This window comes from Cibotium barometz, chromosome 21 (assembly GCF_041138505.1).
Source record: "Cibotium barometz isolate CiBa-2024 chromosome 21, ASM4113850v1, whole genome shotgun sequence".
Taxonomy (NCBI): Eukaryota; Viridiplantae; Streptophyta; class Polypodiopsida; order Cyatheales; family Cibotiaceae; genus Cibotium; species Cibotium barometz.
This window is the reverse complement of record NC_141066.1, coordinates 21,346,018-21,371,793: the sequence shown is the minus strand read 5'-3', so window position 1 is coordinate 21,371,793 and position 25,776 is coordinate 21,346,018. Positions and strand designations below refer to the sequence as shown.

The following is a 25,776-nucleotide window of genomic DNA, read 5'->3' as shown; positions in this document are numbered from 1 at the left end:
TGCCGGATGAATCCATCCTTAGTGTGTGTATGAGGAAGTGATCTCTGTAGAATTGCATCTTGTTGGCCCAAGAGGGGAGCTGCAGGAACAAAATTAGGGTTTGGCACATTAGCACACTCACAAGTAGGCACACACAACACACACAAGATGATGAGAGATGCAAAGAATAGATTGCATTGGAATGAATGGTTCAATGGAGCTAGTAGGTCAACTCCATAATATCATAATACAACTAAAGTAGATTGTTACATGTAGAAGCTTTGGGAGTCTTCTCTTTCAGCCCTAAACACCTTCCTGGAACATGTTGATGCAAAACGCAAGCAGGAGAGAGAGAGAGAGAGAGAGAGAGAGAGAGAGTTGAGTATTCAGTATATTCATATGGTACAAAAAGGATGTACAATCTTGCAGCCATAGGCTGCCTTGAAAAGGTAGTAAAATACCTAATCTAACCCTAGGTCTATGACTCAGTCCTTGGCTGGACTGAATGAATGAAAAATGATGAGCAATATTGCCTTTTGTAGGACTTGAAATATACTAGTGGACTGGCTGATTGCTGGTCGGCCAGCAGGCTCTGGACAAAATCAGGTATTCTTGCTGCAGCTGATAGGTCTTCTGTTCTCTCATGCGCTGGTCAACAGCACCCCTTGTCCACCACTAGTCATTCCCTTGCCAAAAACAGCAACACATGCTCCCAAATCTGGCTCTATCTGGTTCTTTATCTTGTTGCCTCTATAGGATTAGATATGGGATAAGCCTGCACGTCTTGCACATGACATAGATGGTGTCCTTTCACACTAGATCTCCAAGGGGAAAAACCCAAAGGAAAAAAGTGCCCTTGGTTAGCCTGTTGGAAGAGAATGACTCAAACACAAGAGCTTGCAGCCAAGGAAGTGCAGAGGAGATAGAGAAGAGTGAGAGAGAGAGAGAGAACTCACACAATGCTCAAGAATATCTTGATTGTCTTGATGAGGAAGAGAGGATACATGCAGGGGAGATCAGATTATCTTACTACTCTACATAGGACAATATTGCAAATCTGTTCACGAAGATGTTGCCTCAAGAGAAGTTTGAAGCTTTCCGTAAAGCTTTGGGCTTACTCTACTACAGAGAGTGATCTACTACCTACCTTGTATAGGTTCACATTACCACTACAAGGGGGATTTATTGGCATATATGATGAGTAGTGCCACATGTGAACATGGGCTATGTTGGGTATAAAGTCCCAGTTTCGCCTCCGGACCTTGATCATCGCGTAGCTCTTTTCGAGAGCTTCGCGGCCATATATTTACTTGTACATTTGGCCCCCATTTGGGCCTTGTAACGGCATTCTTTGTATTTGGTCCGCCGGGCGCCCCATAAGTTGGGCGCCCGCCCATACCCTTGTATCACTATAAATACGAGGTCTCCCTTGAGCCTCATCAAGACAATCAAGATATTCTTGAGCATTGTGTGAGTTCTCTCTCTCTCTCTCACTCTTCTCTATCTCCTCTGCACTTCCTTGGCTGCAAGCTCTTGTGTTTGAGTCATTCTCTTCCAACAACTGGTATCAGAGCCATGGAGGGAAGCTGTATGCAGAAGCTATGGAGTTAGAGGTGTCTTCCACCAATTGACTACGGGATCGTCTGCGTTTTTCGCGTCAAACACCTCCCTTCTATCATCAATCTGGTGCGTTTTTTTTTTAGAGTGCTGCTCTCTTTTTTTAACGCAGGAGACTGTTTTGCTGTTTTTCTTGCTCTTCCCTCTCCTGCGTTTTCTGCTCCACCCCTGCTGCCCTTCTGCTGCGTTTTTCCTCTCCCTTGCTGCCCCCCTTTGCTGCGTTTTTGCTGCTGCGCTGCTGCAATCAGCAGCGTTTTGCTGCCTTGTTCTCTGCCTTCTGTACGGCTGCCATCAGCAGCAGCCAACGCTGCTGCCAGCAGCCCCACGACCACCAGCAGCAGCTAGGGCTGCAGCCAGCAGCCCCACGACCACCAGCAGCAGCCAATGCTGCAGCCAGCAGCCCCAAGGCCACCAGCAAGCAGTCCGGGCTGCAGCCAGCAGCCCCACGGCCACTAGCAGCAGCCGACGTTGCCTCCAGCAGCCAGGATCTTCGAGCAACCCTCAAAAGACAGCAACATACTGCCCCTCGGGTTTACATCGACATTCGGTGATACTCTTCCGCCGTCTCCTTCACTTGAAGTTGTTTCATCAATCTACGAGCATCCTACATTCAACCCATATCTGGTACATAACATCTTGCTATTGCTTACTTTCTGAAGTGTCAGTTTGATAAGTCATGGCGTCTACAAGTGATCTTAAGGGTCTACTAGAGATTAAGAAGTTTGCAGGCACTGGGTTTGATCTTTGGAAGGTGAGGATTCAGAATATCCTCTATCTGCGGGAATGTGATACTGCACTTGAGCAGTTCAAACCCGCTGCTATGACAGATGATGAATGGGGAATCCTGAACAGAAAGGCCGTTGCCTATCTCCAGATGGCTGTTGCTGATGAGGTTCTTGTAGACCTCAAAGGGCTGACAACAGCCTATGCCGTTTGGGAGAAGCTGAGAAGCACCTATGAGATCACCACGCCAGTGAACCAGGTACATCTCATCAGGAAACTCATGAATATGCAACTTGATGATTCTAAGAATGCAGTAGAGCATATTACTACTTTCACAGGGGTGCTTAATCAGATGCAGGATTCTGGATTGCCTGCTTTTGATGATAAGTTGAAAGCTATCTTTTTGCTCACTACTTTGCCTGACTCTTGGGAAACACTTGTGGTGTCACTTGGGACAAATCCCAACCTAACTTTTGATGGAGTCAGGGGTGCTATTCTCAATGAAGATATCCGGAGGAAGACCTCAGAGACTAGCGGTTCTGCAAATGTCTCACGAGGGAGACCAAGCGGGGAAATACTACTACCAATTCAAAGGGTAGAAGCAAGAGCAAGGGCCAGCAATCTGATGTTACATGCTACCAGTGTGGTCGTAAAGGCCACAAGAAGCCAGATTGCAAGTTTTACAAGATGGAGCAAGACCGGAAGAAGAAATCCAGTCATTCAAATGACAAAAAGAAGGAAAAAGGGAGTAATTCCAGCAAAGCAGAAGAGTTCGAAAAGGACAAGAGCAAGGCCAATGTGGCCTCTGGTGTTGTCATAGAGGAACTGTCTGACTCAGATGATGTGCTATGTGTTTTTTCTGCTAATGCTCTTGATGTTCATAACTTGCATGTCACAGAACCAGATGTTATTCATGCCTTGATGTATGAATCTGATGTGCTTTCATAGACTTGGATTATTGACACGGGTGCCTCTTTTCATGTAACTCCTATCAAGGAGTGTTTTGCAACTTTCACTGCAGGCTCCCGAGGAAAGGTGTTCTTGGGGAATGATCATGCTTGCAATATTGAAGGTATGGGCACCGTGAATTTGACTTTGCAGGATGGTAGTGAGTTTGTGCTGCCAAATGTGAGGTATGTGCCTGGTTTGAAAACCAGTCTCCTGTCTGTGGGCCAGCTTGATGCCTTGGGATACACGGCCATATTTGGAAATGGCACATGGAAATTGACCAAAGGCACAAGACTGATTTCAAAAGGATGCAAGAAAGGAACATTATATAGCCTTCATGGTCAGGCTTTGTCTGGTAAGTTTATTGCTTTTGCAGAGGTACGCTCCCACATGGAGCTTTGGCATAAGAGACTTGGCCACATGAGCCATAAGGGTCTCTCCATTTTGTCCTCCTTAAACAAATTTGATGCAAAAGGAAGCAAGCTTGATTTTTGTAATGATTGCTTGTATGGGAAACAGAATAGGAGTTCTTACTCCTCTCGTGTCTCTCGCAAGGCTGAAAAGTTGGACTTGGTCCACTCTGACATATGCAGCATGCCCATTAAATCTAAAGGTGGTTCAAAGTACTTTGTGTCTTTTGTGGATGATCACTCACGAAAAGTATGGATCACTTTGTTGAAATCTAAGGATGATGCTTTTGCTGCTTTTCAAAAGTTTTATGCATTTGTTCATACTCAAACTGGAGTGAAGATTAAATGCTTACGCACTGACAATGGGGGTGAGTTTGTTAGTACTAAATTTCAGAAATTTTGTGATGATAATGGCATTAAGAGGGAACTTACACCCCCTTATAGCCCCTCTTCAAATGGTGTGGCTGAAAGGTATAATCGTACACTGTGTGAAAGAATTCGATGCATGCTGTCCACAGCTAATCTCTCTCAGGATTTTTGGGGAGAAGCCTTGAAAACTGCAGTTCATGTTTGCAATCGATCTCCACACACAGCTTTGAAAGGTGGAATCCCTGAGGAGGTTTGGTCTGGCAAACCGTCCTCATATGACCACTTACGCATCTTTGGTTGTGATGCATATGTGCATATCCGCAAGGAAGACCGGAACAAGCTTGATGCTAAGTCCGAGAAGGGCACCTTCGTTGGCTACGGTGATGAAGGTGAGATGGGCTACCGTGTGTGGTTGCCATCAACCAACAAAGTGGTTCGCAGCCGGGATGTTGTATTTTATGAGGCAAAGCTGCTCCGTAATGTTTGTGCCTCTCATGGTGATCAGAAAAAGGTCAAATTTCAGCAAGGGCAGCCACCCATTGATGCTGAAAATGAGCCCCAGGATGCTTCACAAAGGGCTGAACATAATGAGTCCGTGATATTTGAGCCAGAAGAGGTTGGACAGCCGCTTCATGCTCCTGGAGGTGTAGGGCAGCAACCCCTATATGCTGAAAATCAGGCTGTTCGTGAAAACCCGCAGCCTTTTGATGCTGAAATTATGATTCCTCCCGATATTGACCCCCAACCAGCCAATGATCATTGGGTACGGAGGTCTACTCGTTTTCGGAGGGAACCTCAGCGTTTTGATCCCTCTTTACAACATGTTTTGCTTACAGATGAGGGTGAGCCTCTTACTTTCAAAGAGGCTAAGTCTTGTGAACTCCGAAACAAGTGGGAGCATGCTATGCAGGAGGAGATTAAGTCTCTACATGCAAATGACACTTGGGATTTGGTTGAGTTGCCCAAAGGAAGGAAGGCTATTCCTAACAAGTGGGTGTACAAAGTCAAGACAGTTGACGGCCAGCCTAAGTATAAAGCCCGCCTTGTTGCTAAGGGCTATGCTCAGAAGGAAGGGATTGATTTTCAGGAGGTCTTCTCTCCTGTGGTCAAAATGACCACCCTTCGTGTTTTGTTTGCTCTCACTGCTGTTTTGGATTTAGAACTGTATCAGATGGATGTAAAGACAGCTTTCTTACATGGTGATTTAGATGAAGAGCTGTATATGAAGCAGCCTGAAGGGTTTGTCATTCCGGGCAAAGAAAATCTGGTTTGTAAGCTGAAGCGTAGTCTCTATGGGCTGAAACAAGCCCCGAGGCAGTGGTACAAAAAGTTTGATGCTTTCATGCTTAACCAGAAGTTTAATCGTAGCCATGCAGATCATTGTTTGTATACTAAAACTGATGCAGATGGCAGCCCAGTGATACTTGTGCTGTATGTTGATGACATGCTTCTTGCCGGGAAGAATAAGAGCGTTTTGGAAGCTCTTAAGGACCAGCTGAAGTCAGCTTTTGCTATGAAGGACTTGGGTTCAGCTGAACATATTTTGGGTCTTCGGATTAGACGGGACAGAGCACAGAAGTTGCTTTTCCTCTCGCAAGAGAAGTATATCCAGAAAGTCCTTGATAGATTTAACATGGCTGATTCTAAGCCTTTGGGTGCTCCATTGCAGCCCTATGTTAAACTATCCAAGGATGATTGCCCAAAAGATGATGATGCAGCCAGTACTATGCGTGGGATCCCTTATGCTTCTGCTTGTGGATCTCTTATGTATGCTATGGTTGCTACACGGCCAGACATTGCTCATTCAGTGGGAGCAATGTCTGGCTAAGAATGCCAGAGTGCCATATACCTGGCTAAGAATGCCATGTTTCATGCTCGTACCAAACACATTGATGTACGGTACCACTTCATCAGACAGGTGCTAGATGATGGCTTGGTCAGTTTGGTCAAGATTGGCACTCATGAGAACCCTGCAGATGCTCTCACCAAAAGTTTGCCAAAAGCACAGCTTGATATGTGTCTACAGCGAGTGGGAGTTACATAGCTTGGAGGAGCTTCACTGGCCCTTTAAGTGGGAGGTTGTTGGGTATAAAGTCCCAGTTTCGCCTCCGGACCTTGATCATCGCGTAGCTCTTTTCGAGAGCTTCGCGGCCATATATTTACTTGTACATTTGGCCCCCATTTGGGCCTTGTAACGGCATTCTTTGTATTTGGTCCGCCGGGCGCCCCAGAAGTTGGGCGCCCGCCCATACCCTTGTATCACTATAAATACGATCCTCTTTCACGTAGAGGGTGTCTCTATTGGACTATTGCGAAAGCCTTGGCTGGTCAAATAAGTATTTATCTTCTCTTACCAAGCTCGGGGAGTTTGCTTGAGACCATAAAGTGCTTTTTGAAGCTTGCATACTTTGCTTTCATGATCACGCATCACAAAACCAATGGGCTGATTTATATAAACTTCTTTCTGCAAATCCCCATTGAGAAAAGCTGATTTTATGTCCAACTAATGCACTTTCCATCCATGATAGGCAGTCAATGTAACAACACATCTAACTGTGGCCATACGAGAAGTAGGTGCGAAAGTCTCATCATAATCAATGCCCTTTTTCTGGGCATACCCTTTGGCCACAAGCTTGGCCTTGTACCTGTCAATGGTACCATTAGACTTCCTTTTTAACTTGTATAGTCACTTTGTGTCGATCGACTTCTTGCCAGCAGGCAAGTCTACCAAATCCCATATGTTGTTTTTGTGGATAGAATCCATCTCATTTTGCATGGCTTTTACCCAATGCTCATTCTCATGAGCCTCTTCATATGAATCTGGCTCATCTGCATCACAAAGTGTATTCATGCAAGCAACATTTGCATGTTCTCTTGCATTACGTGAACCAGCCCGTGTCTTGCTACCAAGTGGAGCTGAAAGCTTGCTCTCTTGTAATGTACGGAGCAGCCAATGAGGCACAACTTTGGCCTCTTCCGTTGCCGTCCGTTCTTTCTCCACTACCTCTACATTTTGAGGTGTAATGAGCTCATTTATGGGCTGATTTTGAGCCCCAGATGCTGTCCATTAGGCAAAGTTGATGGCTGATTTGTTGTGCCATCAATTTCCAACGGGAGAAGTCCTTCAAACATGTTATGTGGGCCCGAAGGTGGCTGTACAAAAAATTCAGCCAATGGTTAGCAAACACGTCTCTGCTCTCCAAAATCCTTAGCGTGGAAGGATTAAAGAATAAGTAGCCTTTACCGCCACTACTATAACCCATAAATATGCACTTAGTGGCTTTGCAATCAAGCTTACCTCGCAATTGCTGAGCTACATGTGTATAAGCAATACATCCAAAAACTCTAAAGTGATTAACTTTAAGTTTTCTCTTGTGATTCAACACGTGTAGCACACATGATTGCCTCCATACAGAATTTGTGAGGTAAGCCTTTGCCTTTAACCATGCATCTAGCCATTTCCATCAATGACGTGTTCTTTCTCTTAGCAACACCATTTTGTTGAGGAGAATATGGCATCGTGCATTGATGCTTTATGTCCTTTTCTGCCATAAAAGCTTTGAAAGCATTGGACATGTATTTCCTCCCTCGATCTGGACGGAGGGTCTATACTTTGCAACCTATATGATTTTCAACCCATGCCACAATATGCTGAAAACATGCAAATACATTAGATTTTGCTTTCAACGGATACACCCAAGCAAATCTGGAGTAGTCATCCATAAAGATTACAAAGTATACATGCTTTCCAATAGATGGTGTCTGCAGAGGACCACACACATCATTGTGCATAAGCTGTAATTTCCGGATAGCCCTTGTTGATCTATCTTTTGGGAATGCATTTCTGAGCATCTTACCCAATATGCACCCTTCACATACATGTTATGGTGGCAGTTCTACATGAGGCATTTCCTACACCATTTGATGCCTTTGCAATAGCATCAGACTGCCATAATTCACATGCCCAAACCTGGCATGCCACAATTCTGCCTCTTGCATGGCAGGTGTAAGAGTGGTAACCACATGAGCATCACGCTCTGTCATGACCCTGTGAATTTGTGCAGCATAAGTGTGAGCATGGTGGTCGGTGAGCAAGATATATGTTTAAGGTTCATACTTGGGGACAAAAGGGAATTAATGTTTATAACCCCATGTGTGGACAACCCCAAGTGTGGAGGGGACAAAAAGGAACAAGAGTTTAAAGGTTTATAACCTTTATAAAAACTTTTTGTTAAGCATCGTGGCCCCTAGGCTAATTTTGGGGGCCTACACTTTTTTTTTGGAGAGTTGGACTAGCACTCTTCCTTTCTCTCTCTCCGACTCTTGCTTTTTGGAAGGAGAGCTGGCGGGCTGTGCTGGAACACATACAGGCGCAGCTGAATACCACTCTCTAGTTTGTTTTTTGGAGAGAGAGGCTGGTTGGCTGCTGTACTACAGAACACGCACATAGGCGCCTATTGAATCTCTCTCTTTGGCTTTTGGAGGGCTGGCTGGCTGCTGCGCAACAGGACACACAGGTGCCTATTGAATCTCTCTTTCTCTTGTGCTTTTGGCAAGAGGCTGGCTGGCTGCGTTGCTGTACATACAGGCAGAGCTGGACACAGGCGTGGACTGTAGGGGGAGTGCAGGGCTGGACAGCAGGTTCACCCACAAGTGTTCTCTCTCTCACTCGTTGAATCAGGTGCTGCTGCAAGACAAGAGGGCAGGACAGAACAGGGCTTTTTCTCACGCCTCCTCTCTCTTGTGAAAAGTGACACAAGGACTGTTCTTCCCTTTGAAGAGCCAAGCAGTCAGGATGGGTTGAGGTGGTGAAGAAGAACATCCGCAAAGAAGTGAGGGAGGAGACTCAAAGGGAAGAACATCAAATCATTCACACCACCATTGAGGAGGAGAAGATGAGGTATTCGCGCCGCCTCAACATTTGAGTCACAGGTATAGCCGAGACACCCAACTCCACTCCCGAGAAAGATGGACAGCTTCTATGCATGAAGCTAGGCTACAGGGAAGAGGACCCTCTCCCCTTCACCAAAGCATGGAGAGCCGGGAAAGACTCAACACGCAAGCGAGCCCTCATCCTACAGTTTGCAGGAGAGACGGAGAGAGTCACCTTCATGAGGAAGAGGGTCATACTACGAGGTTTAGAGGGAGCTCCTATTTTCTTGGATGATGATTTCACGAGGATGCAGCTTGAGCATAGGAGAGCTTGCATGCCACGAGTCTTACACGTGAGGAGAGAAGGCAAGAAGGCCTTCTACCGAGATGGTCGGGTCATCATTGATGGCTGGCCCATGGATTAGCGGTTTGGGGCCTATGGGACACAGACCAGGCCATTGACAGAGATACACATGGCAGTATGGAATTGTAATGGTTCACTATGGTGCAGCCTGGATGACTGGAGCATGTTATGGTGGGGAGAGACATCATACTTCTGACAGAGACATCAGAGCCCAGAGAGAGGGCTACCTCGAGTAGAGGGATTCCAGTGGGAGTCAGCATACAGGAGGACCACACGCCACGGTACCTCGAGAGGGTCGGGGGGGGGGTAGCAGTTCTATTCAAACGGGAGCTACAGGGGAGACTGAGAGTGGTAGCATAGGATCCAGAGGCCAGATACATGTGGATCAGCTTACAGCTCTCACAGGACAGGGTTATATACATAGCCCTATGTTACTTTCCTCCATCAGGTTCCTCCTATGTCATTACAGAGGACATGCCACAGGAGGAGGAGACAGGAGCCTCGCCATACACTCGTCTGTCAGAGGAGATTATGCATTATTCTACACTAGGGGAAGTATTTCTTACGGGCGACTTCAATGCTCACACACAGAGTAGACAGTGTGAGGTGTATGACTATGATGACATGGAGATCCTCCACCCTGTGGATCCAGAGGAGATAGGGGCTAGTCGGGCATCAGAGGACACTGGACCAGATAGAGGACATTATGGGAACCACTTACTAGAGTTGGGAGCCAGGCATCGTCTTGTTATTTATAACGGGATGCTACAGTGGCCGGGATGAGGAGGGCTGACATGCTTCCCACACGGGGGTCATACACGGACCGGAGGCACGGTGGTAGACTACATTATGGGGTCTTTGGAGGCATCACAACTTGTCACCTCATTCTCCATTCCACCTCGTCCTATTGGGGCAGATCATACATACTTGGCATTTTCACTAGCCGGATCACTAGTATCACTAGCCCTCCACATACCGACGCCACACACTACCATCTACTTCACACATGACATGGTAGACATATACACTAGCAGAGTAGAGGATGGGCTCCTACTCATGGATCCCCTGGCACCTATGGATACCATTACAGCCCAGCTGGCATCACTCCTACACACGGCTGCATTACAGAGCTTCCCACATCGTGTCCACTCACGAGAGCCTGCGAGATCTGGGACTATGCCCGAGAACAGATGGTATGATGATGAGTGCAGAGCCTGCGAGATCTGGGACTATGCCCGAGAACAGATGGTATGATGACGAGTGCAGAGCCCTATACTCACGGCTCCGCATACAGAGAGCCTTGGGAGCCATCACAGAGCTTCGATCCGAGCAACTACAGGACAGTTATGGTTGGCCACGTGTTGGCCAAACTCTATGGTGCAGTGTTGTGGCAAGAGCTTAGCTTATATGCTGAGCGAGGAGGTTTACGCTCATCAGGGAAGGCAGGCTTCAGGAGAGCTTTCTCTACCACTGACCATGTATTCACTTTGAGATGTATGATTGAGCAGGCCAGAGTGAGGAAGAGAAAGCTCTATTGCTGCTTTGTGGATTTCCGCAAGGCATTTGACACAGTACCACGAGAGAGGCTCTTTCAGCGCCTGCAGTCTCTTGGCATACCAGCAGATACGACATGGGGCATCTATGCATTATATGAGCAGGTTTTTGGGCGAGTCAGATGTCCAGGAGGTATGTCCGAGACTATTGCTAGCACCATTGGTGTGAAGCAAGGATGCCCACTTTCCCCCACGCTATTTGGGTTATACATTGATGAGGTGGCTGACTTCATTACACGGGGAGGCGGAGATGGAGTTGATTTAGCAGGTACCTCAGTACATATTATGCTTTATGCTGATGATATTGTATTAGTGTCTGAGTCTCCAGGAGGTCTACAGCAGCATCTACATGCACTCGATGATTTCTGCACACAGAGGGGTCTTACTGTGAACCTTGGGAAAACCAAGGTTATGGTCTTTCATACATCGAGACAGGGCAGGAGTCAGCTGACATTCACTCTCGCAGGACGCCAGGTGGAGGTGGTGACATCATACGTGTACCTAGGGGTTACCTTCTCTGCAGAGCAGCCACACGCTTCACCATGGGTTAAGAAGCTAGAGCTAGATTGACACGGGGATATGCAACATTGGCTATGCTAGAGAGACAGTGCCACCAGGCGCATTTTCAGGAGCCTTGGACGAAGGGGTGGCTATTTGACACATTAGTCACACCGGCACTGATGTATGGAGCAGCGGTATGGGCGCCAGGCCTTACTACCCATTGGTGGACACAGATAGAGAGACCACAGGTCCTCATGATGGCACGCATGATATGCAGCAAACCGTCAGTACCTCATGACATTATCTGAGCAGAGTTTGCTGCGCCTCCTATGATGGTAGAGGCCATATTCCAGACTATATGCCTGCTAGACAGATTCAGAGAGATGCCACAGAACAGATTGTCATACAGAGCTTTTGAGGCATCTAGACAGTTGGCTGAGGCAGGAGACAGAGGATCATGGTATGCACAGGTCACACATTGGTTCTCACAGCATGGCCTAGACATGGATCATCTACCACCATTCCAGTATGACAGGGATGCACCACATATCCGTCTCTCTCATAGTGAGAGGAACAGAGTATTGAGACAGGACCTATGGCAGCTCTATACACAAGAGACATGGATATCGCCTACACAGCCTCTTCCACCGAAGATGCTATACTTCAGAGATCACTTCATGAGTATCACGATGATGGATTTATAGAGAGGCCTAGATACATGGAGGGCTTTTTACCACACGGCTCCCGAGTGGCTATTGGTCAGCTTAGAGTTTCATCACATCGATTGGAGATCGAGACTGGCAGAGCAGCACGGATCCCCCGAGAGGAGAGGGTATGCAGATTGTGCAGAGAGGAGGTGGAGAGTGAGGAGCATTATGTATGCAGATGCAGAGCATATACAGCCATCAGAGAGAGATATTCCATTTTATTTAGAGAGCCACATTCCCTACGCCAGATCTTTGAGGCAATAGACCAGCGCATACTGGGGAGATTCATTCTAGACATACAGCGTCATAGAGAGACATCATTACGGGCTCAGACAGCTCCAGAGGGGGGACGACAGACACAGACTACTAGATTTTTTCAGAGATCCATCCCACTCCCAGCCCCTACACGGCAGGGAATTACTCTCCAGAGAGCAGAGACACTTAGAGCCCGCAGGAGACAGAGGACACTTGGCTTTCGGACACCACGCCTATACCAGAGAGAGATGACAGAGATCAGAGCTCAGTTTCACAGAGAGGGTGCGGAGCGACTAGCTCGATTCAGAGCAGACCCAGGCATGTTCTTCAGGGAGCTGTGGACACCCCCTTCATTGATGTATACCATTTTATACCCCCAGTATGGTACAGGATGGAGCTAGCTGGGTTGCATATCATGATTGTATACTCCATGCATATAGCTTTGCATTCTCCTAGTAGTAGAGCTCCATCCCCTCCCCCACTCACTGTACTTATTGCACACCCAGATTCAGCTTTTTAGTTCAGTACTTTTTCATTTTGTTGGGATGACAGAGGATACCCCATACAGGTACACCGATTTGTCTCATAGGCCGAGTTGGTCTTTTGGAAGACGTTAATAAAATCTTTCTTTCTTTCTTTCTTTGTGAGCAGGTGGGATTGCAGGAGGTGTCACACTGAGTCTCTCTTTTCACTAGCTCGTGACTGTTTCGGAGTCGTTTCTCTGGCCCTTTGTGAGAGGAAGGGTTTGGCAGTTTGGAGGGTGGAAACATGGCAAGTTTGTGGATTGATTTGGAAGAGTTTATGGACTGGTTCATGGCTGAGTTTGTGGCTATGTGCATGGGCCAGTTAGATGCATATTCAAAGCCTCATGGATGCACTGTCTTAGCAGATTAGAGGAGATAACAGTGTGGTGTTTTTGGGACACAAAGCTGTGTGTAACCTCTATGCTAAGAGGTCCAGAGGATTGGCAGATTGGACATGCAGACATACAAGCCATGAATGGCCATGTTGTACTCATTTAAACTTTTCCATTGAATTTGAATAAAGAAATACCGAAAGGGGCGCCAAGCTGTGGGGCTAACAGGTGTCGTTCTTCTTTTCGTGTTGGAGCACTCTAGCTCCCATTTATTTGTTTTATCTGCTGGACTACAATTGGTTTGGGTGACTGCTAGTCTACCGCACTTTGGTTTCTACCAGAGGCCGGTTTCACGCTCTCTCCTGTCAAACCTGTCAAGTTGATATAACCCATGGTACAATGTGCCAGATGTGACTAATGCATAGCTCACCTTCACGATCTTTGACTTTGCACATGTCGTCCCTCAAAGTTGACTACATATCCTCTCTTAGCAAAAGAGGAGACGGACAACAAGTTCTTCTTAATCCCAGGCACATACAATACATCTTGAAGACATAAGTTTGCACCATCTGCTGTTGTGAGGATCACCTCACCAACACCCTGAAGTGAATAAGAAGAATTGTTTGCACATGTCACCCATTTGCCTTAAAAGGGAAGTCATAAGCTTCTTAAACAAATTTCTTTGTGAGGTAATGTGTTTATAAGCACCACTGTCAAAGTATCATGCGTCGTGTCTTTCATTGACACTGAGAGATACATGCTCTAATGATGCATCATTACTGCAAGACGCATCATCTTTCACTGCAGGTGATGAAGAAGAATCTACAACAATGCCGCTTTCCTTTTTCTTCTCCTTTGCAAGCCCCTTTCTATACTCATTTAAATAGTGACCCGGATTTTTGTAGTAGTGACACTTGCCCTTTTTCTTGGGCTTGCGTGCATCATTTTTAGCCTTTTGTGAAGGCTGTCCCAAATTAGCCTTTGGCTGAAAATTGCTTTTGGCTTTTCCTTTGCCCTTGCCTTGGGCAACAAAAGCCCCATCATTGCCACACATGACAGAAGATTTGTTCTTCTGATTCTGCTCCTCTTGTAGCAACAAACCAACCAGCTCTTCAAACAAGATTGGTTTCAGGTTCCTTTGCATAGATAGAGTGAGCGATGTGTGGAAGTTTAAGTAAGTTTCTGGCAGTGATGATAGTGTCCTGGAGACCAGCTCCTTTTCAGAAATGACCTCATCAATATAGAGCAATCGCTCCTGAAGATCTTGGATCTTCATAAGATGATCAGCCATATTGTCACCATTGTTCATGTCCAAGTTCTTAAGTTCCTTCTTGAGATATGCAACCCTAGCCTCATTCTTTGCTTGATACATGGTTTCAAGTACATCCCAAGCTCGCCGTGAGGTCTTGCAAGACCTGATATGTGGTATGATTGATTGCTTTACTAACAAAGCAATCAAAGCCATGGCTTGGGCATCACGAGTATCCCATCTCTTCTCTCCTGTGAGGGAGGAGTAGGTACTGCTGCTTGGTGAGCACCACAGCCAGGTGTGTTAGGTACTATGTTTGTAGGGCGTATATCTTCACGTGTTACATAACCCCATAAACCTTTGGCAACAAGAAGGTTTCAGACCATGAAACTCCACAGGGAGTAGTTAAATCTCTGCCAAGAGATATAAAAACACTTGCAATCAAGTATGCTGTAAAAAGCACTCGCCCGCAGGCAAAAACCCAATGCACTCGAGTGCTGTGCCAAGCAATCATAGATTCTTGAGCAAACTTTTTGAGGCTGCAGTAAATGTTCGGAGTGTCTTAACAACACAAGCAGTGCAAATCTCTGCACAATCAATGCATAAACATCCAATCAAGGCATGTAGAATGGAAAGCCCTAAATTTTTGTGCACCATTGAGTTGTATGATGTGCCAATCGTACACAAATGCAAAAAGCCCAAATTTGTGTGGTCCATGCAACTTTAATTGTGCAATTAAGCACTAACTTCTGAAAACCGCCAAATTTTTGCAAAGCTTGCAACTTTAAGTACAAATTCTGTAGTTGTGTGCATTAAATTGTCTTGTCTGCGTTGCATGATGCAATCAAGCATGATTTCAAAAAATCCCCCATTTTCACTAAACTGTGCACCTGAAATCTTGCACCGTACTGTTGCCTACACCTGGAATTTTGCAATGAAGCATGTAATTCACAAAAGCCCCAAGAATAGAACCCAAAAGTAGTACTTGTAAGCCTTGCACCAGATCTACCTTTGCAGAGATGTGGAGAGGGGCATGGGCAGGCCATCAGAGATGAGCACACTGTTGAGAAGGTTGTCGCCTTGTCCCGGGGAAGACCACCTTGCAGGCAATGCCTAGGCGATGAGGATTGGCAGGCCATCAGAGATGAGCACACTGTTGAGAAGGTTGTCGCCTTGTCCCGGGGAAGACCACCTTGCAGGCAACACTCAGGCGATGAGGATTGGAACCAGGTAGGCGTGGTCGAGTAGGTGGGTGGCCGTAAAAGGCGACGGTGATGGGCGAGCAGGCAGGTGGCCGTAAAAGGCAATAGCAACGAGCGAGCAGGCAATGGATGGTGAACTCAACAGAGGCCCGGACGGCGGCGACGAGCTATCGGACATCGGAAATGTCGGACGGAAGGGGCTCCAAAATTCTCAAAAATCTGTCAAATGCCACAGCAGCCACAATGGGTTGCGGCTCGCGCATTGTGGTGTGAGTGTCGCCTGTAGGTTGGGCGGAGGTGATCCCTTGTGCACTAGCGCTGCTACGTCTGGAGCCCAGAAAGGGCGGTGAGTGGCTAGGCACGGGCGGAAGGTGGTAGGTGGGATGGCGCAAGGCAGGTGCACAATAAGGCCGGAACCGTGGACGGAATGTGAATGCGCCAGACAGAAATTGCAAGTGGGTTGGAGTGAACGATCAGTCGGGCTGTCGCCTGCGCGAGGGGTAACTGCCAATCAAGCTCTGATACTATTGTTGGCCCAGGAGGGGAGCTGCAGGAACAAAATTAGGGTTTGGCCCAACAACACACTCACAAGCAGGCACACACAAGACACATAAGATGATGGGAGATGCAAAGAAAAGATTGCATTGGAATGAATGGAGCTAGTAGGTCAACTTCATAATATCATAATACAACTAAAGTAGATGGTGTCCTTTCACATTAGATCTCCAAGGGAAAAAGTTCCCTTGGTTAGCCCATGTTCACATGTGGCACTACTCGTATCATATATGCCAATTGGTGGGAGCTTCGAAGGTGTGATCCATGTGCTATGGGTGTAGAGGTTGCGAAGATCTAACTGGATAACCCGGTTGGTGTCCTCATGAGAGTTGGAGAAAAGGGGAGTCCAAACTGGAGTGAAGGGGTGGGGGGCGGTCCATGCGGAGCCCATATCTTGAGAACCAAGTGGAAACTTGGGCATACCATACTCTAGGGTGGCCCTCGAGTGTTAGTTGTCTCGAGGACTCTAGGGCAAGCCTCGGATACCTGTCGGGATCTATGTGACTAATGCGATGGAGGTTGTGATTGTTTGGAGAGTGCATCCACTACCATCGGGGTTGCAGCAAACTCTGCTTGGATAATTTGGTGTGGGACTGACGGTTTGCTACCGATATATGGGAAAACATCATGACGTGAGGCCTCTTCTGCCTATCGTCTGTTGGGTTTTATGCTGTGTATGCACCCAGAGGAGTGCTAGTGATCATCAGTAGATTACTGGGGCACTTTTTACTTCAGTTAGTGGAGGTTTTTTCCCCCAGTTTAGTTCAGTTTCACTTATATGCAGTTTATAAGTGTTTTGGTCCACTCGGCACATTTTATGGCCGGACATGTGAACACTTATCTTTAGGGTCACTATTATGTGGCTATTGTACTTCACTTTAAAGATTAAGCAATAGACTAAAGTCGTGTTCTCTCTCTCTTGGTTTCCACGCCTGCTTGAAGCTCCTGTAAACCCTAACCCTAACACCCATTGCCTTCATTTGGTATCAGAGCATTGAAGCATTGCCCTGCCCTGCCCGTACACCACCTACACCTTTTGCTGCTGCTGCCCGTACACCTGTGCGCCGTACACTACTGTTGCAGCGCCGCATTCAGTACCCCGTACTGTACCTGCTCGCCCAGCACCGTATTGTACCTTCAGCAGCTGACGTGTACCTGCTCGCCCAGCACCGTACTGTACCTTCAGCAGCTGACGTGTACCTGCTCGCCCAGCACCGTACAGCACTGTCTGCTCCGTACACAGACAGCGCTTCTGTTCACACTTGCGTAGACAAGCCGTACAGCTGTCAGTACAGGCGACCTGCAGTATTTGGTGTTCTGTACCTGTTCAGTACCCGCCTTCAAGTACTGTACCTGCCCGTACAGTAAGCGCCGCCTTCAAACTTCCATACCTTCAAGCGTCGATCACAGTACCTGCACAGTACTTCCACATCATCAGTCCTGTGAAGTACAGTCAACTGTACTTGCACATTGGTGGACTGTGCCTGCAGAAATACCACAAGCTACTCAGTCATTCAGTGGTAAGCATTAAAATTCAGTTTTTGGGCATTTTTATTTTCTCTGTGAAAATATACAGGTACAACAGGCAGATTTTCTAGCAAAGAACTATACAGGTTTTTTGGCACAGTTTGGGTGCAGCAAATTTGGGCATTTTTGGGGCATTTTGGCATTGTGTACGCCATTTGCTGCTCTACTCCGTCATTGGTGCATTGAGCTGCACATTCAGAGGATTGAGAGTGCAGGCATATTTGGGTGAACTGTATTCAGTGGAGTACAGTTATTATCAGGGTTTCTGCTATTGGGTTTTTTGGTAAACAGGTACAACATTGTGCGTAAGCATAATGGCAAATCAACAGCAAAGTGATGTATTCACATATTTGTCTAAGGAAGACAAATTGGATGGCACGAACTACTCCTTGTGGAGTTTTATGCTGAAAAATGTGCTTGTGGCAAAAGGTCTTTGGGATTTTGTTAGTGGTGATGAACCACGTCCAGGTCCATTAGCTCCAGAGACTCCTCCCCAAGGGGGTGCTCGTGGACGAGGACAACAGGTACAGGCTCCAGGACAGCCATTGCTTGTTCAAAGAACAAATGCTCAAAAGACATGGGATGCCAGGGATGCACAAGCTTTGTCACTCATTGCATTGTCAGTACAGAGGTCCATTATACCTCATATTCGTTCAACTGGCTCTTCACAGAATGCATGGGTGACTTTGGAGCAGATGTATGCTGCTCGTAATGAGGCTAGAATCTCATTTTTGAAAAGAGAGCTGGAAAATCAGAAAATGAATGAAGGAGATGATATGAAGGGCAAATGTCATTACTGTAAGAAGCCACGTCACTACATCACGGAATGTAGGAAGAGGATTGCCAAAGAGAAGGCAAAGGAAGCTGGGATGTCTGTTAATGATGCTTCTAAAGCTCCTCCAGAGACTGCTTCTTTTGTTGAGGACAGGGATTACTGTTTTTATACATGCAGCTATGATGCCTCTTGGTCTTCACAGGCACTCAGTTTGACAGAGCATGCATGTACTTGGTATTTTGATAGTGGTGCCTCAAAGCATATCACATCTCGCAGGGATTTGTTTAGTCATGTTGGCCCTGTCCCTGTTGGCAAAACTGTTCAGTGTGCCAACAATGCTTCATATCCAGTTCGTGGCATTGGGGAGATTCAGCTCACAGCCATTGATGGCTCCATTCTCCGCCTTACAGATGCCTTATATGTACCAGGGATAAAGAAGAATTTGTTGTCCATTTCTTCTTTAGCACATTGTGGTATGCAAGTCCACTTTGATGATGATAAATGCATGGTCAGAGACAAAGCTAATGCCTTGACCTTGATGCTTACTGGTACATTATGTCATGGACTTTATCAGTTGGATGCATTTCAGCCAGTGGATCAGTCTGCTTATAATGCATTCACTCTTACTCCAGCCATGGTTGATGCGGAGTTATGGCATGCTCGCATGGGGCATGTAAATTTTGGTAGTCTTATGCTTATGCAGCGACATAATATGTTTACAGATCTACCTCTCATGGAGAAGCCTCCAGATCACATTTGTGAAGGATGTATTTTGGGAAAAATGCACAGGTTTTCCTTCCCACGTGATCAGGCTCTAAGAGCAACTGCAAAGTTGCAGCTTATACACAGTGATCTTTGTGGTCCCATGGAGACGAAGTCATTAGGTGGTTGCTTCTATTTTGCAACATTTATTGATGACTTCTCTCGTATATGCTGGGTCTATCCTTTGACACAGAAATCACAGGTATATGATGCATTTTTGGCCTTTGTAGCACTTGCTGAGACAGAGTCAGGATGCAAGGTGAAGACTCTCCGTTCTGACCGAGGGGGGGAATATATGTCACATATGCTGAATTCCTTTCTTGGGAGTAGAGGTATAAAACATCAGTATACTACTCCTTACACTCCACAGCAGAATGGGGTTGCAGAAAGGAAGAATCGGTCACTCATGGAGATGGCCAGATGTATGCTAAAGGCAAAAAGGCTACCACATATCTTTTGGGTGGAAGCAGTCATGTGTGCTTGTCATATTTTGAATCGATGTCCCACAAAGGCATTGGTTTCTATTACTCCTTTTGAGGCTTGGCATGGCCGCAAGCCTTCTGTATCGCATTTTCGTATCTTTGGGTGTCTTGCATATGCACACATACCCAAAGAGTTGAGGAGGAAGCTGGATGATAAAGCCACAAAATGCATTTTTGTTGGGTATAGCCGTGAGAGCAAGGGCTACAGGTTATATAACCCACTATCCAGGAAGATATTCACTAGTCGGGATGTGATTTTTGATGAAAAATCAGAAATATCCATGGCTGGTTATGAGGCAAATCAGGCTGAAAATGATGTGTTTGAAGGTCTACTACCCATGGAGTTTCATTCCACAGTTGGTGATCCAACTCATGAGGGTACAGGACAGCCAGCAAATGATGAAGGTGGTGCAGAAATTCAGCAGCCAAATGAGCCAGAAGCTGAACCAAATATGGGGCAGCAGGCACCACAGGTCAGACTACAGGACAGCCATTTAGAGGGTCCTCTTGCTGGTCGTACTCGTAGGGAAACAAGGACCAATGAGCATGCACACATCATGGATTTGAATCTGGTTATGGCAGCCAGTTTACAGGATGATGATGAGCCTGATTCATTTGTGGATGCACGAGATAATGTGCATTGGAACAAAGCCATGCAGGATGAGCTTGATTCTATTAAAAAGAATCAAACATGGGATTTGGTTGATCTGCCCAAAGGCAAGAAAGCAATTGGTACTAAATGGGTCTATAAGTTGAAAAGACATGCAGATGGATCCATTGACAGATACAAAGCCCGTCTAGTTGCAAAGGGCTATGCACAGAAGAAGGGCATTGATTATGAGGAGACATTTGCTCCTACATCCCGTATGTCGACACTTAGGTGTGTCATTGCATTGGCTGCACATCGTGGTTGGGTTGTTCACCAGTTGGACATAAAGACTGCATTTCTACATGGGGACCTCGAGGAGGAAGTTTATGTATTTCAGCCCATGGGATTTGCAGAACATGGTCATGAGGGGAAAGTTTGCAGGCTGAAAAAGGCCTTGTATGGTTTGAAACAAGCTCCACGAGCTTGGTATGCAAAAATAGATGCTTTTCTACTCACTCAGGGATTTGTGAACAGTCCATCAGAGGCCACTCCGTATGTAAAGAAAGAAGAGACAGATCTGCTGGTCATCAGTCTTTATGTGGATGATCTCTTGCTCATGGGATCAAATGATGACAAAATTGCAGCTTTTAAGGAGATACTGCAACAGACATTTGATATGTCTGACTTGGGCCTTGTACATTACTATTTGGGCATACAGTTTGTGTAGGATAACAGAGGCATTGGGTTGTTGCAATCACGCTATGTTGCTAAACTTCTAGAGAAGTTTAAATTTTAGGATTGCAAGCCTATTAGTACTCCTATGGAGCCTGGGATGAAACTGTCACTACAAGATGACAGTGTTTCCTTTGATGCCACTACATATGCTCAGGCTGTTGGGTGCCTTATTTACTTGTGTAATACAAGGCCAGATATTCAGTATGCAGTCTCTCAGTTGAGCAGATTCATGCACAGCCCGCGGTTGTCACATTGGCAAGCTGTGAAGCGTGTATTCTGTTATTTGCAGGGTACCTTGTCTCTTGGATTGCTTTATCCTGAGGGGGGTGACACGCAGTTATACGCTTACAGTGATTCAGATTGGGCTGGTGATTTTGATACTAGACATTCCACTAGTGGAAATTGTTTCTTTCTTGGCTCTTCATGCATTTCTTGGCTAAGCAAGAAACAGACCACAGTGGCCACTTCGTCTTGTGAGGCAGAGTACAGAGCAGCCTACACTACTACTGTTGAGTGTGTTTGGCTGCGTCGTCTCATGACTGATATGGATATTTCAGTGGAGGAGCCTACACCTATCTATACTGACAGTCAGAGTGCCATTGCTGTGGCCAGGAATCCTGTGTTTCATGCTCGCACGAAACACATTGAGATTCACTATCATTTTGTTCGGGAGAGACTCCAGGCAGGAGATATCAGTCTGATCTACTGTCCTACAGATCAGAATGTGGCAGACATCTTCACCAAGGCATTACCACGTCCGAAATTTGAAGCATTCCGCAACGCTTTGAATTTGTTTCCTTTTGGTGGATGATGTACAGTGATCACATATCACTCCAGGGGGGTTTGTTGGGTTTTATGCTGTGTATGCACCCAGAGGAGTGCTAGTGATCATCAGTAGATTACTGGGGCACTTTTTACTTCAGTTAGTGGAGGTTTTTTCCCCCCAGTTTAGTTCAGTTTCACTTATATGCAGTTTATAAGTGTTTTGGTCCACCCGGCACATTTTATGGCCGGACATGTGAACACTTATCTTTAGGGTCACTATTATGTGGCTATTGTACTTCACTTTAAAGATTAAGCAATAGACTAAAGTCGTGTTCTCTCTCTCTTGGTTTCCACGCCTGCTTGAAGCTCCTGTAAACCCTAACTCTAACACCCATTGCCTTCATCGTCATTGGATAAATTTGCCCCCAGAAGACTGCTTCATATGTCAAGGTTGGTGTGACGAGGGTGTCAAAAAGCCAACCCTTCATCTTGGGCTTGTGGAAATGTGCCTGGAAGCATTGCTGCTCAAGTAAGCTCAAGGCTGCACTCTCGCATGTGCTGCAAGAACCATGGTGAAGTGTGCGCCATGGAAAGTGGCACCAAGGTAGACATAGTATGAGACAATCTCCATAGGATCCCCTCTGTATGTGAAGCTCAATATGGATGTGAAGAGGCGGGCGGTATTGAAGACCTTTACCTTGGTTTTAACAAGGTTACCAGTGAAGTCTTGTTGAGTGCAAAAATCCTATAAGGCATCCAAATGTCTTTGAGGCCCCTCAGTTGAATCTAAAAGGAGGATGGCTCTCACTCGTCCAGTGACGGACTCATAGAGAGCGATGATGCTCCAACCCATTCAGATGAGACTCCTATCTCCTATAGACGACGTAGTCGGCGGGCTCGGGGTACAATATCAAAAGGTTTGCGCAAATCCAAAAAGCAGCATTAAATCCTATGGTGTCGTGCTCTACCCTCCTCGATGATGCTCGATGATGGAACGAAGGGTGAAGATGTAAGGGTAGAGTAGCTCCTCCGAAAGCCTTCGTGTCCTGAGGCTTTGCATCCCTATCTCTATGCAAAAGAATTGATCCGCCTCGATGGTGTTAGCGGACCACGAGGGTGGAAATACTTCACAAAGGGCTCCCTTTGAACTTGGAGGCTAGTAGGGGCGCCAGGGTAGAAAGAAAGAAAGATATATTAAGTGTCTACTAAAGACCCAATGGGCCTACGAGACCAAAGTGATACAATAATGTCCATGGCATATCTCATCATGGAATGGAAAATAAAACAGAAAGAAAACATAAACAAAGCTATCTCACTGGGGTGATACAAAACTGGGAAACTCATCATGGAATACTAAGAACATAGAATCATGAGAGCAACATCAGCTCCGAGTCCACTCTCCAAAATATCAAGCATGGGGCTAATGAGTATGGCTGAGAGGTCTCCCTCCCTCAGCTATGTCACGTGGAAAGGTAGAGCTCAATGGTGGTGGAGCATGTCCTGGATCTGGAGCTGATGAGGTGATCGTGGCCAACGGCCGGGGCCCCGGGGCGTCGGGCACGCTGGAGTGCGGAGGCTTGGTCTGAGGTAACTCCTCTCGGGCGAGGTAGGTCCGGAGCAGCTTGTGGAGGGTCCACAAGATCCACTATATCGGTGTCCTCCACCTCCTAGGTCCGGAAGAAACTGGTGATGGTTGGCTGGCGAGGGAGGGGGCGGGGTGGCTGGGCTGAAGCTCTCTCAAGGTGTCCCTGTGTCTGCGGAGCTCAAGCAGGAAGAGGCCTAGGCAACGTTGGTCCTGGAAGTCAATGATCCTGGAGAGTGGACCAAATCCCTCATGAGAGAGAGAGAGAGAGAGAGAGAGAGAGAGAGAGAGAGAGAGAGTTAATTGACATATTAAAGGAAAAAACAAAGGTTTAGGTGGCCGTGGTGATATATTGATAGTGCAACTAATCGTTGGTTGTGGTATTGTTTGCAGATCAATGTAGGCCCCTTGAGTGTTTCCCCGATGGGACTTGGTACTTGGGCTTGGGGCAATAAGTTCTTATGGGGTTATGATGAAACCATGGATGAAGAATTGCAAGCTGTTTTCAATCTTGCTGTCAGTACAGGAGTTAATCTTTTTGATACTGCAGATTCATATGGAACGGGAAGGTTGAATGGACGAAGTGAATTGCTTTTGGGGAACTTCATTCGTGACTTTCCAGGTGTGGATTGTTTTGAATTTCTCTGGCTGAAAACAAAAGTCTGTAAGTTTCATTCCTTTCTAAGTGATCAAAATCGAGCATGTATTTAATGTCTTGATCTTCCTTTTTAGTCAAGCACTTACCTTGGGAACCTACTAGGAAACCCTTTTAGGTGAATGATCACATCATGAGCACCATGTAGGCTTTCTTTTGGAGGAGATTGTGGAGTTTGGGCAGATGCAGAAAGGCTATCTGTCACTTTTAACTGAGAATCCATGGTGGGTTGCCTGTTAATAAGTTAAAGCTGCATCCCACATTTGTGGTTAAAACCATCCATCATTGTATATCGGAATGTGCTTGGGGACAACTCTTTTTTTTTTTTTCCATCTCTGTCATGACTCCTCTTGAGTAGAGGAAGGCATCTCTCTCTCTCTCTCTCTCTCTCTCTCTCTCTCTCTCTCTCTCCTGAAGCCGCCTTCCCACACTCTAGAGCCACCCCTACATCACCAGGAGGGACTGTCCCACATAATAGCTGGTACGACGAGGAATGTTGTCGTACCCGAGCCCGTCTACATCGAAAAGTGGCGCTAGGATCAACCACTCACGAGCAGGTGCGAGTGATCTTCTGACGTCTCACATGAAGGAAGAAGAGAGCCTACCTAGCCAGGCTTGAACAGGAGCTATACGAGCTATTTCTTGGGAGGGATTGTAAGGAGGCATGGAGGATCTTCCAGGATCATCGCCTGCCGACTCCGATTACTTCACCCGGCACGTGGCACACCTATGCCTCCTCTCTCTACCATGCCCCCGACCAGCCACCTCTCCCCCATCCACCCGAACCTCATCCCCCACACTCTTCGTTCTTTCACCTGAGCATGGTAAGAGATGCTATTGACAGGATGCAGACTGGGAGAGCATAGGATCATGATGGACTCCTCACCGAGCATTTCTCTCATGCTAGGGACATGCTAGCCCCTTTACTGGTTCACTTGTTTAACAGGGCTCTATGTGAGGGCTTCCCCGCCAGCTATTCATCGAATACTATTGTACCTATATTGAAAGCAGGTGACCCCATGGACCCCATCAACTACAGGACTCATGGTTGGTCACACCTTGGCCAAGATTTATGGTTCGATTTTGGAGCATGAGCTTAGTAGATGGTCCGAGTGTTGGGTAGGAGGGCAGCTAGCCTGCACACACACACACACACACACACACACACACACACAACCTCAAGCACAGAGAAACGTGAGTGCTGGAAAAGATGTACTCAATAATGATAAAATGAAAGTACAAGTGAGTACATATAGTAGCCTAGGGAAAAGTGTCCAACACACATAAGTGTGTTCACACGGGGAAAAAACCTGTGTCCAGTCACAGGGAAAAAATGCCCGTGAGTAAGCTGTGTTCACACTTGAACTAGCCGGGAGTGGACATGACCAACAAACCCCCCTCAAGTGAACGGTGTGAACTGGAAGCAAGGTGATAAAGTTGTGAATGCTGCCCTGGACTATGCTCCACAGTAAGAGTGATCAAGAGGGATCACGATGGCAAAGATGAACTGCAGTGCCAATGGGAAAAGCAAGCACTATATGACGGGGAAATAGAGAAGCCCCAATGTCATAATGCTAATGCTAGAGCACAATAGTACATAAACTCATCACTTGAAATGCATGGCAAAGATCATGTGGACTTCAACTGCATCAAATCTAGAGGCATCGCATAATACCCCCCTGAAGGCAAGCATCCAAATGCCAAGCTGAACTGCATGTAATCCACATCAATGACAACAAGAGAG

The 25,776-nt window shown here is 46.5% G+C and overlaps 1 protein-coding gene across 2 annotated transcripts in view; it reads left to right on the top strand.

Annotated features, from left to right (window-relative positions):
* The window catches only part of PLR1 (NAD(P)-linked oxidoreductase superfamily protein), a 57,404-nt gene that overhangs the window by 11,406 nt on the left and 20,222 nt on the right, over positions 1–25,776 (top strand). Inside the window, exons 2-3 of one of the 2 annotated variants that reach the window (XM_086815507.1) lie at positions 23,771–23,810; positions 23,928–23,999. In XM_086815507.1, coding sequence (XP_086671633.1) covers positions 23,771–23,810; positions 23,928–23,999 — 112 coding nt within the window. Of the gene's footprint in view, positions 1–23,770; positions 24,000–25,776 lie in introns of both variants that reach the window. The other variant, XM_086815506.1, reaches the window with a different exon arrangement.